This window comes from Sinocyclocheilus grahami, unplaced genomic scaffold, assembly GCF_001515645.1.
Source record: "Sinocyclocheilus grahami isolate Dianchi unplaced genomic scaffold, SAMN03320097.WGS_v1.1 scaffold90.1, whole genome shotgun sequence".
In the NCBI taxonomy this organism is placed as follows: domain Eukaryota; kingdom Metazoa; phylum Chordata; class Actinopteri; order Cypriniformes; family Cyprinidae; genus Sinocyclocheilus; species Sinocyclocheilus grahami.
This window is the reverse complement of record NW_015505269.1, coordinates 438615-453366: the sequence shown is the minus strand read 5'-3', so window position 1 is coordinate 453366 and position 14752 is coordinate 438615. Positions and strand designations below refer to the sequence as shown.

At 35.9% G+C, this 14752-nt stretch overlaps 1 protein-coding gene across 1 annotated transcript in view; it reads left to right on the top strand.

The window, feature by feature from the left end:
• Positions 1 to 14752, top strand: part of LOC107587171 (glutamate receptor-interacting protein 1-like) — a 164652-nt gene that overhangs the window by 81368 nt on the left and 68532 nt on the right. The window contains exons 3-6 of the mRNA XM_016274838.1: positions 11235 to 11370; positions 12791 to 12936; positions 13806 to 13889; positions 14563 to 14638. Coding sequence (XP_016130324.1) covers positions 11235 to 11370; positions 12791 to 12936; positions 13806 to 13889; positions 14563 to 14638 — 442 coding nt within the window. The remainder of the gene's footprint in view (positions 1 to 11234; positions 11371 to 12790; positions 12937 to 13805; positions 13890 to 14562; positions 14639 to 14752) is intronic.

Genomic DNA, 14752 nt, shown 5'->3' with positions numbered 1-14752 from the left:
TATTTCTATTTAGCTTTCATTAATTATTTTAATTTCAATTTAAGATTTAATAATTTTAGTACTTCAACCTAAACGTATACTTATCATTTCAGTTTAAGTATTTTAAGCTTATGTTTTTTTTTGTCTAATATTTGTTTCCTTTTTTATCAGCTTTATTTTAATTAATGACAATTATTTTGAATAGTTTGTTTTAGTTAACATTAACAACACTGTTTTAGTGACAGTATTAAACAAAGAAGTGGTTTTGGTTTTCCTTTTTTGCAGTCAACAATATCATTTACAAGACATTATTTAGCATACTCTACTGGTCATTTGACTGAATTTACTTTTGTTCCATGATTATTAAAGCATTTGTATCTAGAGATTTCTGCTTAAAGACTTTAGTAATGAAATTAGTTCTAGACAGATAAAATTGTGTACCCATATGAATTTCTATACAAAAATAATAAATTGGTTAAAAAATTTAATGTATAATGAAAAGCATATCTATTCAAAGTTTAAATACTTTGATAAAGCTAAAATAAAAGCTTTTTGTTTTGATTTAACTTTTTAACATTTTTGTTTAACAACAAGACTGGCATGTCCAGACATTTAACTGATAGTGTACATTATGTGCCAGTACATCAATTGCGACTGGTTCTCCGGTTATGTGACAAGGCGAACAAATCGCTCGCATGTTCATTTATGACTTGTTACACATACCCAGCGTCCCTTTTATGTTAGTTGAGATCCGTTTTGAAGCAACGCTCATTTTCATGCTAGAGGTAAAAACATCTCAGAGGGTGTTGAAATAAATTCCCTGTATAATCTCTCAGTACGGAGCTCTAAGCACACCAAACCCATCTTCAGAAGCGGTTAGCATTTAGCATGACGGCTTTGGGGCCTCGTGCCCACGTTCTGATGTAGCTCCACGCCGTAGGCACGGGCTCTTTGGACTGCCGTATTAAACCATCCATCTGAAGACAGATTAGGCGCAGACTGTGATGCTCCTGCCGAGCTCGGTGTGATGGTTTTGCGGTTGAGATGGTGGCACGTCTCATAATGCTTCCTTAGAAAATCACTTACTGCCAAGAGTGGGATTAGGAGCTACTGTCACAAAATACTTCACATACATCAGACATAGAATGATGCCGGAGGAAAGTGACTAAATATTAAAAGCGGAAATACAGAGAGAGTGAGAAAGTTGCATTTTTTAGATTTGATCCATTGGCCATTCTTGACTTGCTCAATGCCTGAGTCTTACGCAATCAGAATTACTCACTATAAAACTTGCATGATACACTCTTTTTATAATGGCTTTAATATGACCATTCGCATTGCACTTAAATTATTTTGTATTTCAGACATGTTGGATAAATGGCATTTATATGATTTGAGGGAATACTAATAATTAGAACACTACATCACTAAGTGTATGTCTTGGTTTATGCAAAGAATTAATGCTCATGAGTTGTTTATGAATAATAAAAATCAATTAAAACAAAGGATTGAAACTGAAGCATTAAACTGAAGCGTGGCTAGAGCTGAATGGTTTTAGAGAGATGGAGAGAACAAGTTTTCCATGCGCTTAGACTCTCCAAAGACTACAAATGCATTTGGTAAGTGTAGATATCCTGAATTTTTTAAGTGTTGGTTTTAAAAATAGATGGTGGAATAGTGGGAAATGAATTTATTTTGCAACTGATGATGAATGTTGTGCTGTGCCCCTCAACCCGAGACTATTCGGAAATTCACTGCTTTTGGAATTGATTTGAATGCAGATTCACTTTTGGAATTTGAATTGAGGTAGCAAACAGGATGCAGATTTGTAATTCAAAATTTGAATCTAAAAAAGCAGAATTAAAGAATGAAGGTGTGAATAAATGTATAAAGCTGTTGGAAGTGTAGTTTATGTATATTTTTAGTATGAATTACCCATAAGCCCAAGTTATCGTGCACTGCAATTCAAAAGTTTGTGGTCAGTAAGATTTGAAAGAGCTTTTGAAAGTCTCTTATGCTCACCAAAGCTGCATTTTGATCAAAAATAGAGTAAAAACAATAGGATTGGTAAATGTTATTAGAATTTAAATGAGCTGTTTTCTATTTTAAAATATATTCAAATGTAATTTATTCCTGTGATGGCAAAGCTGAATTTCCAGCTGCCATTACTCTAGTCTTCAGTGTCACATGATTCTTCAGAAAGCATTTAAAAAGGTGATTTGGAGCTCAAGAAACATTTATTATTATCATAAATGTTGAAACACTTAATATGCTTGTGGAACCGATGATACATTTTTTTCAGGATTCTTTGATGAATAGAAAGAAATGCATTTTAAATATATTTTTTTTAACTTTACTGTCACTTTCGATCAATTTAATGTTTCCTTGATGCATAAAAGTATTAATTTCTTTTTTTAAAAACCTACTGAACAGTAGCTTTCAGAAACATTAATACCACCGGTATTTAATTTTTATACTGTATAGACTGTATATGTTAAGATGCTAAGTAGATTCAAAGGAATTTGAATGTTAATTTCACACAGAATTGAACCTAGTTTAGACAAATATTTTGCATATCAGAATAAAAAATAATGAAAAGCTGAAGGAAAAGCTGAAAAGATTTTTGTAATCATGTTTTGTATTGTTTCCTCTTGTTGAATTTCCTTTTACCGCAATGCAGTAAATTCCTCTTTGTCATTCCAATTAATATTCCAATTCAACACCCTGTTGAAATTCAATTGTACAATCCAATAAATGAACTGAAAGTAAACCAAAGGTAAAATTTAGAGTCTTTCCCAAACCTGCTAGTGAAAATCAGAGGCAAAACATAAAGATAGCTTGGCTAGAAAAGTCTGATGACTTCATTTCAGATTCAACAAGTCTCCTCTCGCTCTCCCTCCGAGATTGTATCTCTGTTTTTATAACACTGAGAGAGACGCCCATGAGAGTCACTCAATCATGCGAGCCTCAAACCGCTGTGAAATAAAGCTGAGAATGGCTGAAGTCTCTCCACTCTTGCACCGTCACCGATCCCGCTGCACATTTAAATCTCCTTGATTAGTCCTCTGCGTTGTTATTAATATGGATGAGGGGATTAGCAAATTGTTACTTGGAATTTTGCAAATGAATCCGCTGGGGGTCGTGTTCTCTAACTGGTTATAATCACAATATGTTTTAAGCAACATACAGAGCAGCCGAGGCCTGCAGTGCAGGAGTGTCCCAAAGCTCATTGGGCTGCTGCTGAAGAGATATGGAGATATTCATGTATAACCTCAATTTCTTGCTACACCACTAGCACACGCTTATCCTAGATACAAGTCCCTTGGCATACACATCTCTTTTTAAATGCCATGTTAGCATTCATTGGGCAGGCACCGAATGAGTGAGAGAGACGGGCTGCTGACAGATGAGTTTGCTGTGGATGGCATTGGGCGCTGGCTTGCAAGCTGAAAATGTTGTTGCATCAAAGTGATTCAGCACTTTCAGAGCCGCATGTAATACAGGGTGCAACTGCAGAGGCCTCGATTAATTTTGCCAGAGGTCTGTTATCAAGCTGTCGAAAGAGTGGAAGTTTAATGGAGGTTGTGGCTCATTTTAAAGGCTGTTTGTGGTGCTTTCTTGTGAGCAGAGTTTCTTAGCGAAGTTTTGACTGTTTTGTTACTGGGTGTTTCTTTAACTTTATGTCCCTTAGGTTGTTTCTTCTTAAAACCAGCAGAGGGTCACATTAAAACCCATTTTTTTACTTTTCAAATGTATTTTTATGTAGTTTTTAATATTTTATTGTGCTTTTATGCATTTGTTTGACCTACACCAATTATTTCAATCTAATACTAGAAAAATATAATAAACTAAATAAAGAGTTGAATGATCAAACACTTTTTATGTTTACTGTGTGAAATATATGTACACTACTGTTTAAAAATATAGGTTTGGTAAGATTTTTTTTAATGGTTTTGAAAGAAGTCTCTTATGCTCACCAAGGCTGCATTTATTTGATTAAAAATACAGTTAAAACAGTAATATTGTGAAATTTAAAATGACTGTTTTCTTTTTGAATATGTTTTGAAATTTAATGTATTCCTATGATGGCAAAGCTGAATTTTCAGCATCATTACTCCAGTCTTCAATGCCACACGAACCTTAAGAAATCATTCTGATATTATATATTAATACAGTTTTATCCTTTTGTAAAAACTGTGATACTTTTTTTTTTACTTTTATTCTTTGAAAAGACATTTCAAGAAGTATCATTCTGTTATTATCAATATTAAAAACAGTTTTTAATTTTTTAACATTTAATTTTTTATTTATTTTATTATTATATCTTTTTACTTTTATTCTTTAAATAGAAATTTCAAAAGAACAGCATTTATTTAAAATAGAAATATTTTGGAACATTGTTTTTTTTAAAGAGTAGTATGGCTAAATGCATGCTTTATTGTTTACAGTAATTCTATATAATATACACACAGTGCTAGCTATGAAAGTAGCCTTAGCAAGTCAAAAATCATCATTTAAATGATGGATCACTGAAAGTATTTTTTAGGATTAAATGGCCAACTCCTTTGTCGACAATGTCACTGCACACTTTTTCACTTTTCTCTATGATGTATATTGTTGTATATTGTTAGTAAACTAATGAAATGAACTACTGAGAGTGTAAATATAATTAAGAGTCAATTTTTTTAAGTCCAAAAGTGGCCATAGTTGAAGAACCACCCTCTAAAATTAGCCTTCTAAAGCAAAGCGTGTTTCCCTGAGAGGTTTAAAACTGTCAGAAGCAGATGAGTAAAGAGATAGCAAGCAGATGTGCCGGCTAGTACTTCATACTGTACCTCAGCGTGCCTGTGCCAAATCTTCATGATAAATGCGCTCAAACTTTTTCTCCCAGAAGACCCCTGTTTGGCGCAGGAGCCAACAGATAGTGTTTTTCATTTGCCTGTGTGTGTTTGTCCTCCTGTGGAGAGGTTAGTGCAGCATACAAATAGGTATAGGCAGGTTTTTCACACATTAAGACAGGAACTTAGCCTTTTAAGTATTGAAAGGACATACAGTTAATCAAATGATTGTAGTAGTTCTTGCTTGTGGTTGATGTTAAAGAAGTGCTTTATTGTGGTGTTTTTCTACCATTTTGAGTGGCTCTAAAACATCTCTGTATGGGAATATTGATCTTTGTCTCACATACAACTTCAAAATGGTGTCCATCAGAAGGAACCACTGTGTCAGTTTTACTGCACTGAATAGAGTTATATAACAAAACGGGAATTGCGTGTGTCAATGTAATAGCCTGCATGATCGAACATAAACAAAGAGAGCCATTATTCAAACACCAGATCATTTATTCTCAGATTGCAAATATCATATTCAATTATTAATTTGATTAGTTACAGCTGATCATTTTTCTTCCCTTTGAAGAGGCGGTTTAGAAATTGTGTAATGAATTGGACCTTTTTTAATTGAAGCAATTGTTTATGAATATGTTTGTTTTTCTATCCGTGCGAATGTTTGCTAGCATCAACCATTAGTCATGCCTGGTTCCATATTGAATTATGGCCCAATTTGTCATTTTGACTGCTAAAAGTTTCAATGTTGGAAAGCCAATTCAGTGCTGAGCCCACCTGCTAGTACGCCTACAGCCTTCATAGAGAGTGAAACCGTGAACTGACAGTGGGCATTTAACCAAATGTTTTCATTACACCTCCGAGCAATGTTACAGACAACGCACCTCGCTGCTGTCCCTGTCTGAGCTTTTCATAGAAAACAACAGAAGCGTTTTCCTAAATACTGTATGTGGTTCTCAGCTGGTGGGTCTTTTCTGATATCGTGGTGAACAGCAGGGATAAACAATACTGAATGATAATGAGCAAATGCAAATAAACATAGTTAGGACAGAGCCTGAAAGTTTTTGAAAGAAAGGAGAAAAGTCTTCTTATAACGTTTATTGTTTGTGTTAAAGGTTGTGCGTCCATTCAAGCTGTATGATATTTCAGTTGAAATTATAGACTTTTTTTGAATATTTAATATGATTGGTATTCACTTTGATATTTACTGAAGATTACATTTAACAGTGCTAATTATTGTTATTTAATTATTTTTTGAAAAATGAATTTTAAGTGAGCATTAGACAATGGAAAAGGGTGATCTAAATGCAATAATACAATAATGCACAATTATTGCATTTAATTGTGTGTGTATCCCTAAATTTCATTAAGTCTGTGCAATTTATGGTAATACATCTTTATCAATAAAAACCTGTATTAATGTATTATATTAAAATTGCATTATTAAAATAATTTCCCAATTAATACATTGTTTTCAAAATTAAGTTAAATAAATTATTTACTTTTTTACAGTAAATGATACAGTGTTGGATTGCCTCTTGTACAATTCTTCCTGTGTTTGGTTGGATTTTTCTGTGCATTATCTATCAAGTTTGCTATCTAGATCAGTCTGCGATCGCAGATTAACCTTTTCTGTCACAGGCAGCTTGAAAAGTGATAACTGTTTTAACCTGCGTGCGCCTCAGCTGGCAGAGTAGATGTTTATATCTTGCTCTCTCCGTCATACACTCTATCTGTACTTTTATCTCCTGCTTTGTATCATTCTCGCACATGCTGTCTCAAGCTCTATCTTTCTGTCTCTTCCCCTCAATACCTGTCTGATGGGCACAGCATTCGATCCCGCCACAGAAATCTGTCGGCTTTGAGAAAGCTGATGGCCAATCTCATCACCGTGGCAACATGGCATGGCAGCACTAGCTCTGTGTGCCTCATTCAAACAGGAAAGGTGGGAGAGAGGACATGGAATGAAATGAGAGACCACGAGTAATGGGATCAACTTATCAACTTCCACACCTGTCCCACCGTAGCCCTCAAAGCACAGCTCATTAGATCCCAGCGGCCCTTTTTCTTGCTCTGGGCCGAGATATTATGCTGAACCCTCAGTGAACTGAGAGAACCACGCTTTCCCCAGACAGCTTAAGACAGAGCTTGTTATATGACCATGGCATACTGTGCCACAAATTGTATGGATATTGGATGACCCCCAGTGGGCCCCCCGGTGCAGCTGCGCGACAGGGCTCACAACATGCATGAGGGATGCATTGGCTTGGACGGTGTTTACGAAAAAGAAACAGTTCAGTAGGACATTTCACAATAAGAGCTTTGAAATTAAAAATACACATTTTTACTTTTAATTAGTATAATTGAATTCGTATTTTATATATATATATAATGTTATGTTAATTATATATACAAGTATAATATATATAATGTTAATCTGTCAAAAATTTACTAACACTACAAAAAAAATCTATTCATTTTGAGATTTGCTATATATTACATTTAACACTGTACTTGTGCCATTCTAAACAATTTTTTTAGTTTTATAATAATAATAATACTGTTGAATTTTAATATCAGCCATTTATCGGTTAGCGGGCGATAATTCTGGCCGGTATTGGCGTATCCTTATACACTATTAAAAATAAAGGTGCTTCAAAAGGTTCTTCAAGCGATGCCATAGAAGAACCATTTTTGGTTCCACAAAGAACCATTCAGTCAAAGGTTCTTTAAAGAACCATCTCTTTCTTACCTTTTTGTAATCTGAAGAACCTTATTTTGCCACAAAGAACCTTTTGTGAAACAGAAAGGTTTTTCAGATGTTAAAGGTTCTTTAAGGAACCATTTAGACAAAAAGGTTCTTCTATGGCATCGTGAAGCACCTTTATTTTTAAGAGTGTAGTTGACTATTTGCTTTTATGGTTGTCTGCTATGATTAGTTTTCTTTTCGGGTCAATTGTCATGTCAGAAGAACAATTATAAGATATTGTAATGTAACGTTGCAAGTATTTCTGCTGGAAATGCATCAATGTTTCTGGCCTCTGAAGGCATGTTATGTCAACCATATCACTTTTTTTTCCCTGTCTTCCACATGTAAAGGGAGTTAATTTAATGCTGCCACAAACCTTCGAAAGACCCATCATTTATTCCTCACCTGAATGAGAGGAGAGAAATGACAGCGACATTTATAATTCGGCCCTGTCAGGCCCTGAATTTTTCGCTCTCAGGCGAATCCCCAGCAGTGCAAAGTTCTTTTTAATCAAATGATTTTATGAAAGCTGAAGGCAAATCGAGCAGTTCTTTTACAATTAATTATCAAAAGACTGGCACACAACACAAGGCTTGTTATAGATTGAACTCCCGTTTGAATACTGAGTCTCATTTTTTTTTTGCCTCTATCACTCCCAAACACACACAAAATCACACACACTAAATTATTCAGCAGTTCCTGTTGGCTCATTATAAGTTTGATTTCTCTTTTAATTACTTCGCTGTCTTTGATATATATCAGAATGTTTGCACTGCGAGAGCTCTGCTCGGCTCCATAGGCTTGCCTGGAGGTTCAGGTTCAGGCCAGACATTGAGATCCATGCTAACCTCCCTCTGTCCAGTGTCACGTTTCGACATAGCTCCCTTCCCATGTCCATATGGCAGCGGTATCGATCGGAGGCAGAGTGCAATGTCAAATCGGTTTCTTCCTCAACTGAGGTTACTGCGCAGGTGATTTGCATGCAAAGGGCATCAGAGCAGTTATGGATTTTAAAGCAAAACTAAGCTGATGGATTTGTAACAGATACACAGATCCCATGATTTCATTGTCAATGCAGAAACCGTTCACTGCGAGGTTTGTGAAGGCTGACCTAACAGGTTGAAAGTGCATGCATGCTGAAATGACTGATATTGAAGCGTTGCAAGAAATGTTATGATGATCAATTGAGTTCTGTTTGTGCTTATTTGAATCAGTTGTTCCATTAAGTATTGTTCTTTTTTTTACTTTTCAAAATGCATCTCAATCAAGGTCTAACCCGCTGCAACAAATCACAAAATTAAAAGCGAGGCTTCACTGGATATGAATGGACTTCATATGGACTTAGATTAGTGTGAAATGTTTTCAAGTTCAAAATCAAGTCACACCATTAATGTGCTTTCATGTTTTATCGTAACTGTCATTTCTGAGTACTTGTACCCTTCAATGGTGTTTATCCAGAATATTTATGAAGCTTTTTTGTTCCTAAAGAAGAGCAAGTGTCTTTCATTATAGCCTTTAAGCACCAAAGAGGCTCTTTTTGTAGCCTGTGTCCCGTTATTGCCATCCTCCTGCGGTGAGATGCTCAGCAACTCTGTTCTGTCAGTAGCCTCAGGGGGGTTTACAGCCTTGTCTCCCCTCGCTATCTATCCCGCCACAGAAAGACATACTGAGAGAGGAAAGGAAAGTGAACAAACTCATATAAATCCATCTTTTCCTTCCTCCAGTCAAGAGAGAGGGATTACAAATCCCTTATTTTTATTTCTTCTCCAGCTTTGATAGCTGATGTAGTGATGGTAGAGTGTGAGAGAGGAAGGGAGAGAGCGCCCTGCTTGCACAGATATGCAGTATTCTTAATGTGACTTTGACAATCCCACTGAGGGATTGAATGACAGCCAGTCGATAGGGGAGCGACGCGTCTGCCTGACCAGCAATATCTGTGCAAGATGGTGAGAGAGAAGGTAAATATAAGACAAAATGATATAAGGGAGGCAGTTGAAAAAAATCCTAAAAATATAAATTTTTATATGAAGGTAATTCAAACTATGTACTAGCCCTAAAAAAATAAATGTATATGGTTATATAATAAAAATAAAAAGTTTTCCCTCTTTTCCTCGCTTTCCTTCTGTTTTTTAATAGCTTGTAAAAGCTTGTACAATTTTACTTTCACTTTCAAATTAGCGTCTATTCGGCTTGAAGCAGTTGTTTGTTTTTAGTTTGTTTGAGTTTTCCCTCTTTTGCTCACTTTACTTCGCTTTTAAATAGCTTAAAGACGCGGTGCACATTTTACTTTCACTTTTAAATTAGCGCAAATCCGGCGTCAATTGCTTGAATTCAATTCAAGCAACAAAATACAATGTAGAACATAGAACTTTTATTAACAAAATGAATAAAACACCATGCTATATGCCTAATATAAAATAACAAATAACTTACACAAAGTTTAGGTAGCACACTGAAGATCAGTAAACACTGTGAAACCAAATAAATAAGAAACGTACGTTATTAGCAAAAACAAATAAGAAAGCTTGGAGACACAGCATAGATGATGAAAAAAAATACACAGTTTAAATAAATAAAAATCAGCAAACACTGTGGAACCAAATAAATAAGAAATGAATGTTTAAAAAAACTTCCAATATCACCTTAGATAAATGGCAGAAGTCAACAGGCTTTTCAAAATCCAAAATATTTTTTAAAACAGGTGCTTTTGCATGTCGTTTTGAATCTCTTCTGCCATCATCTTGTCTGTCTCACCTCACTCTTCTTGTCAGCTTCTCCGCATCGACTGTTGGCACGCTGCATTGAGCAGCCGCATTCAGTTTAATTGTATTGTCTGTTCTGTAACTGAACTAAATTATTTTTATTACTTTAAAAAATCTAAATGACGGCGGGGGCGGTGCCGCGGTGGGCAAGTGACATAACCGGTGTTGCGGCTTAACACTGGTAAAACCGTCAACACCGTCTATGGCAGCAACCCTAGTGTGTGTGTGTGTGTGTGTGTGTTTATTTATTTAATTTATTTATTTATTAATGTGTGCATATATATGCATATATATATATATATATATGCATATATATATATACATTAATATATATATATATATATATATATATATATATATATATATATATATATATATGTATGTTTATTTTATAATTACATTTTGCGTGTGTGTGGGCATGTATATATGTTTATTATATTTATTTTATTAAATGTTCATGCATTTTTATTCATCTATTCACTTTTATTTATTGTTTTTTTATTAATTTATGTATTCATTATTTTAATTATTGTTTTTAATTTATTTTACTTACTGAATTGTAATTGTTCCAAGTGATGATGTTGTCAAAGGTTTTGTCTGTTTTAGCGCACCTCTGGTGACGACGGTGTCCTCGACCTATTGCTAAGTGCGGACACACACACACACTCTGAGCACTCTAGAGTGTATAACTAATTACCAGCTAGGGTAGAACGACAGAGAAAGAGAGATAAAGAGTGTGTGAGAGAGGGCCAGTCCGGGACGCCTGATCACAGTCATTTAGAGAGTGGGGTATGGCAGCGGTTGGCCTCCTCTGCTCCTGTAACCCTCTCATCTCCTGTCTCTGCTCTTCCTCTCCCACCTCCCCCACTGACCCTCCTCCTCATCCCTCCCTGTGCTTCACAGATGAGTTTAAGGGCACCAGCACCGTGGAGCTGATCAAGAAGGAAGGCACAACCTTGGGCCTGACAGTATCTGGAGGCATCGACAAAGACGGCAAGCCCCGCGTCTCCAACCTGCGCCAGGGCGGCATCGCTGCCAGGTCAGTATTAGCGAGGTTGATTTTGCAAAAACATTGTTGTGTTTTCACGATGTCAGACATCTCTAATTCGAAACTTTGGAAACATTTGGAAACCGTAATTGGTGCTGTTTGCTAAGGCTGTTATTGACATGAATGACATCTGAAAGCTTTGGGCTTTTCAAGCAAGAAAAAGTCCTTAGACTTACATTGAAAGAGGTACTCGAGTCATATCTAGAAAACATAAAATCATAAATTTGTGGTAGACTTAAGTAAAGCACCTAGCAACTACACAAAATACTCTAGCAACCACATAGCACAGGGTAAAAACATTTAAAATGCCCTGCATACTGCAGGCAGTCACTCATATTAACTTCACATTAGCATTGTTGTGGCTAGTTTTGTACAGCTAGCCAGCACCAATCACATATTGTTTAGAAAATGTAAGAATTGACTTTCAGTTCAGTTTTGTAGATGCTAGTGTTGCAAAAATTCACATTTGAGGATTTGTGTTGTCAGGTTTTTATTATCTTTTTGTGTTTATGCTAATGATTTTTGCTAAGACAGCATCAATAGACGGGCCCAGAGAGATCAATGTGTGCTGGAGCTTTGTCTAGGAAGTATGTTGTGTGTGTGTGTGTGTGTGTGTGTGTGCGCACATTGTTTTTTCTGTACACACTGTGTGTGTGTGTGTGTGTGTGTGTGTGTGTGTGTGTGAATAAGGTAGACAGAATCTTTTAATCAATACTGCATAAGCCAGAACTCTTCTCCCATTTCCCTATTGGCTGTCAGGAATGGCAGACGGCCTACTGTTCGCCAGCGTATCAGCCCTCACCAAAAATACACACACACCCACAATCCTCAGAAAATGGATCCATATTCATATCCCAGAACAAACACTGCATATGTCGTATAGTGAAACGCACACGTTTAATGCCCTCTTCTTCACAGTCACAGATACTTTTCTTCTTCAAATCCATTGTTTGGCTTTAAACGTTTCACTGCATATCGACTCTTATGTCTTAGACACTTGCCCTTATAATTCTACTCGAGCTGAAATAAACTGCCTAACATCACACTCGTTCTTTCAGAATCTGTTGACAATCAGGCCGCCTTGTAAAACACGAGAGCTTTCAGCTGAGTGTATGTGTGTCAGAGAAAGAGCGAGATGGAGACTAGAGCAGCCTGTCTTGATGCTTCCTTCGAACAAAGTGTTCCCTTCATGGGCTCAGATCAGCTATCAAAGCGCCTCCGAGCTCGACCTGACTCCATCTCCGCCTTATTTTCTGCCTGTCTTTATTTCTTCTCTTTCTTTGTTCACTCTTTTCTCTCCTCCTGCCTGTTTACTGTGTTCTTTCATCCTTCTTTCGGTTATGCAATTTCCTCCTCTCACATTTTCTCCAGCAAATGTATAGAATCTTTTTCTTGGTCTGTTTCTTTGCAGGAGTGACCAGTTGAACGTAGGGGACTATATAAAGTCTGTGAATGGAATCAACTTGACAAAGTTTCGTCATGATGAGATTATTAGTCTGCTGAAGAATGTGGGGGAGAGGGTCGTCCTGGAGGTCGAGTATGAGCTACCGCCTGTCTGTGAGTGAGATTAGAAAATTACCATATTACTTATTATAACACAGCTGGAATACTTGACTCTGATTGGTCAGTCGCATCATTCTGCAAGTAAATGTTGTATAATAAACTCTGAACTGTATGCTAAACACAAACACAACTGAATGTTGTCCTATGAAACTGATTTCCTACACATAGAATAATTTCATATACAGAATATATATTTCAGTTGTAATTTATATTAATGCTCAATATAATAATATATTTATATTTTTATATGAATAATTGTTCATATGTATTTGTGTGTATATAAAATTCTGTATATATGCAAAAAATTTAATTTAATAATATCATGTGTATAAACAGTTTTTACTATTTGATAAAAGAGAATTTTATCACAATTCCAAAATTATGAATCTAATTGATACAAACAAATAATATTAAAACATTTATTCATAAATTACATGTATTTGTGTGGTTATGTACATGTGGGTGTATATGTATTTATTTATACACATATACACATTTATTTAATTGTATTTACACACACACACACACATTTTACATTTATATGTTCAGTACAATTTAATATCATGTATAGAACTGTATGGATTTTTTTTTTTTTTCAATTTGATCAAATATTTTTTTTTCTTAATTCCTTAATCTTCTGAAATTCTAAACTTATTTGAAACAAACAAGTGTCAATGATATGACAAAATCCTAATCTGAAAATACATAATAGCAATAAAATGAGGCGTGTTTTATAACCGCAATCTTATGCTGAGTTTCCTCATTCTCAGTGACGTAAATGGCCATTTAGTTTGTTCATTTATGTGTTCTGGTCTTGCATTGAGATCATGGCAGAACTTTGAACAGTTTGTTTCCTTCCTCAGCTGTACAGGGCTCAGGGGTCATGTTCAAAAACGTGGAGGTGACGCTGCACAAAGAAGGCAATACATTCGGTTTCGTCATCAGAGGTGGGTGCCTCTGTAGACTTCTTCACATCCCAGTTCAAATGTCTCTGAGCTCACCTCATCAACACACTTTCGTTCACATCTACATCAAACAAAAAAAGACCATTTTTCTCTAAAGATTTCTTTCACTGCCCTTGAGCCCAGTGAAAAGAGATGAAGCAGCTTTCAGTCGTGCCGCTAACACTCATTTTCCAAATATTTACCAAGCAGCATTTTAGACTTCATTAAAAGAAAGAGACCATTTTTCAGATCCATCTACAGTAGGAAGTCTTTTGAAGAGAGAGAGAGGGAAAAAAGGTTTCCTGTCAAGGTCTTGGTTAGCTTCGCTCTTTTTCTCAAATCTGTCTCAAAGAGGCATTTTGAGGACTTTCTTTTCATCTTTGAGACTCCATTTGTGAATTCAATGGTATGCAAATTTATAGCAAGCAGAGGCTTTAAAAATGTATACTGGTGCTTTTGTTGAGAATGATATGGAAATCTCAGTGTGGTGAGCAAATGGCCCTTGGTTTGTGCCACTAAGCTAGTATTTGGAGTTATGATTTACCTCATTGGCTAAGTGTACAGTAGGTTAAACTATATAATGTTGAGTAAATATCCTGGAGTGTAAATGCAAGGTTTCGCTATATGGCTACATTTGTTAAATGTGTCAAAACAAGTTGTTTTTTCCATGATGTAGGAGGCGCCCATGAAGACAGAAACAAATCTCGCCCGGTTACCATAACAACCATCAGACCCGGCGGTCCGGCTGACAGGTGAGTTGGTCCTAAACTGAACTGTATTCATCAGCACTAACGTTAAAGCTCTTTTCCAAAACATAAAGGGCATCCTAAATGAAACCGAGTGAGACTTATTAGAGACACTACATC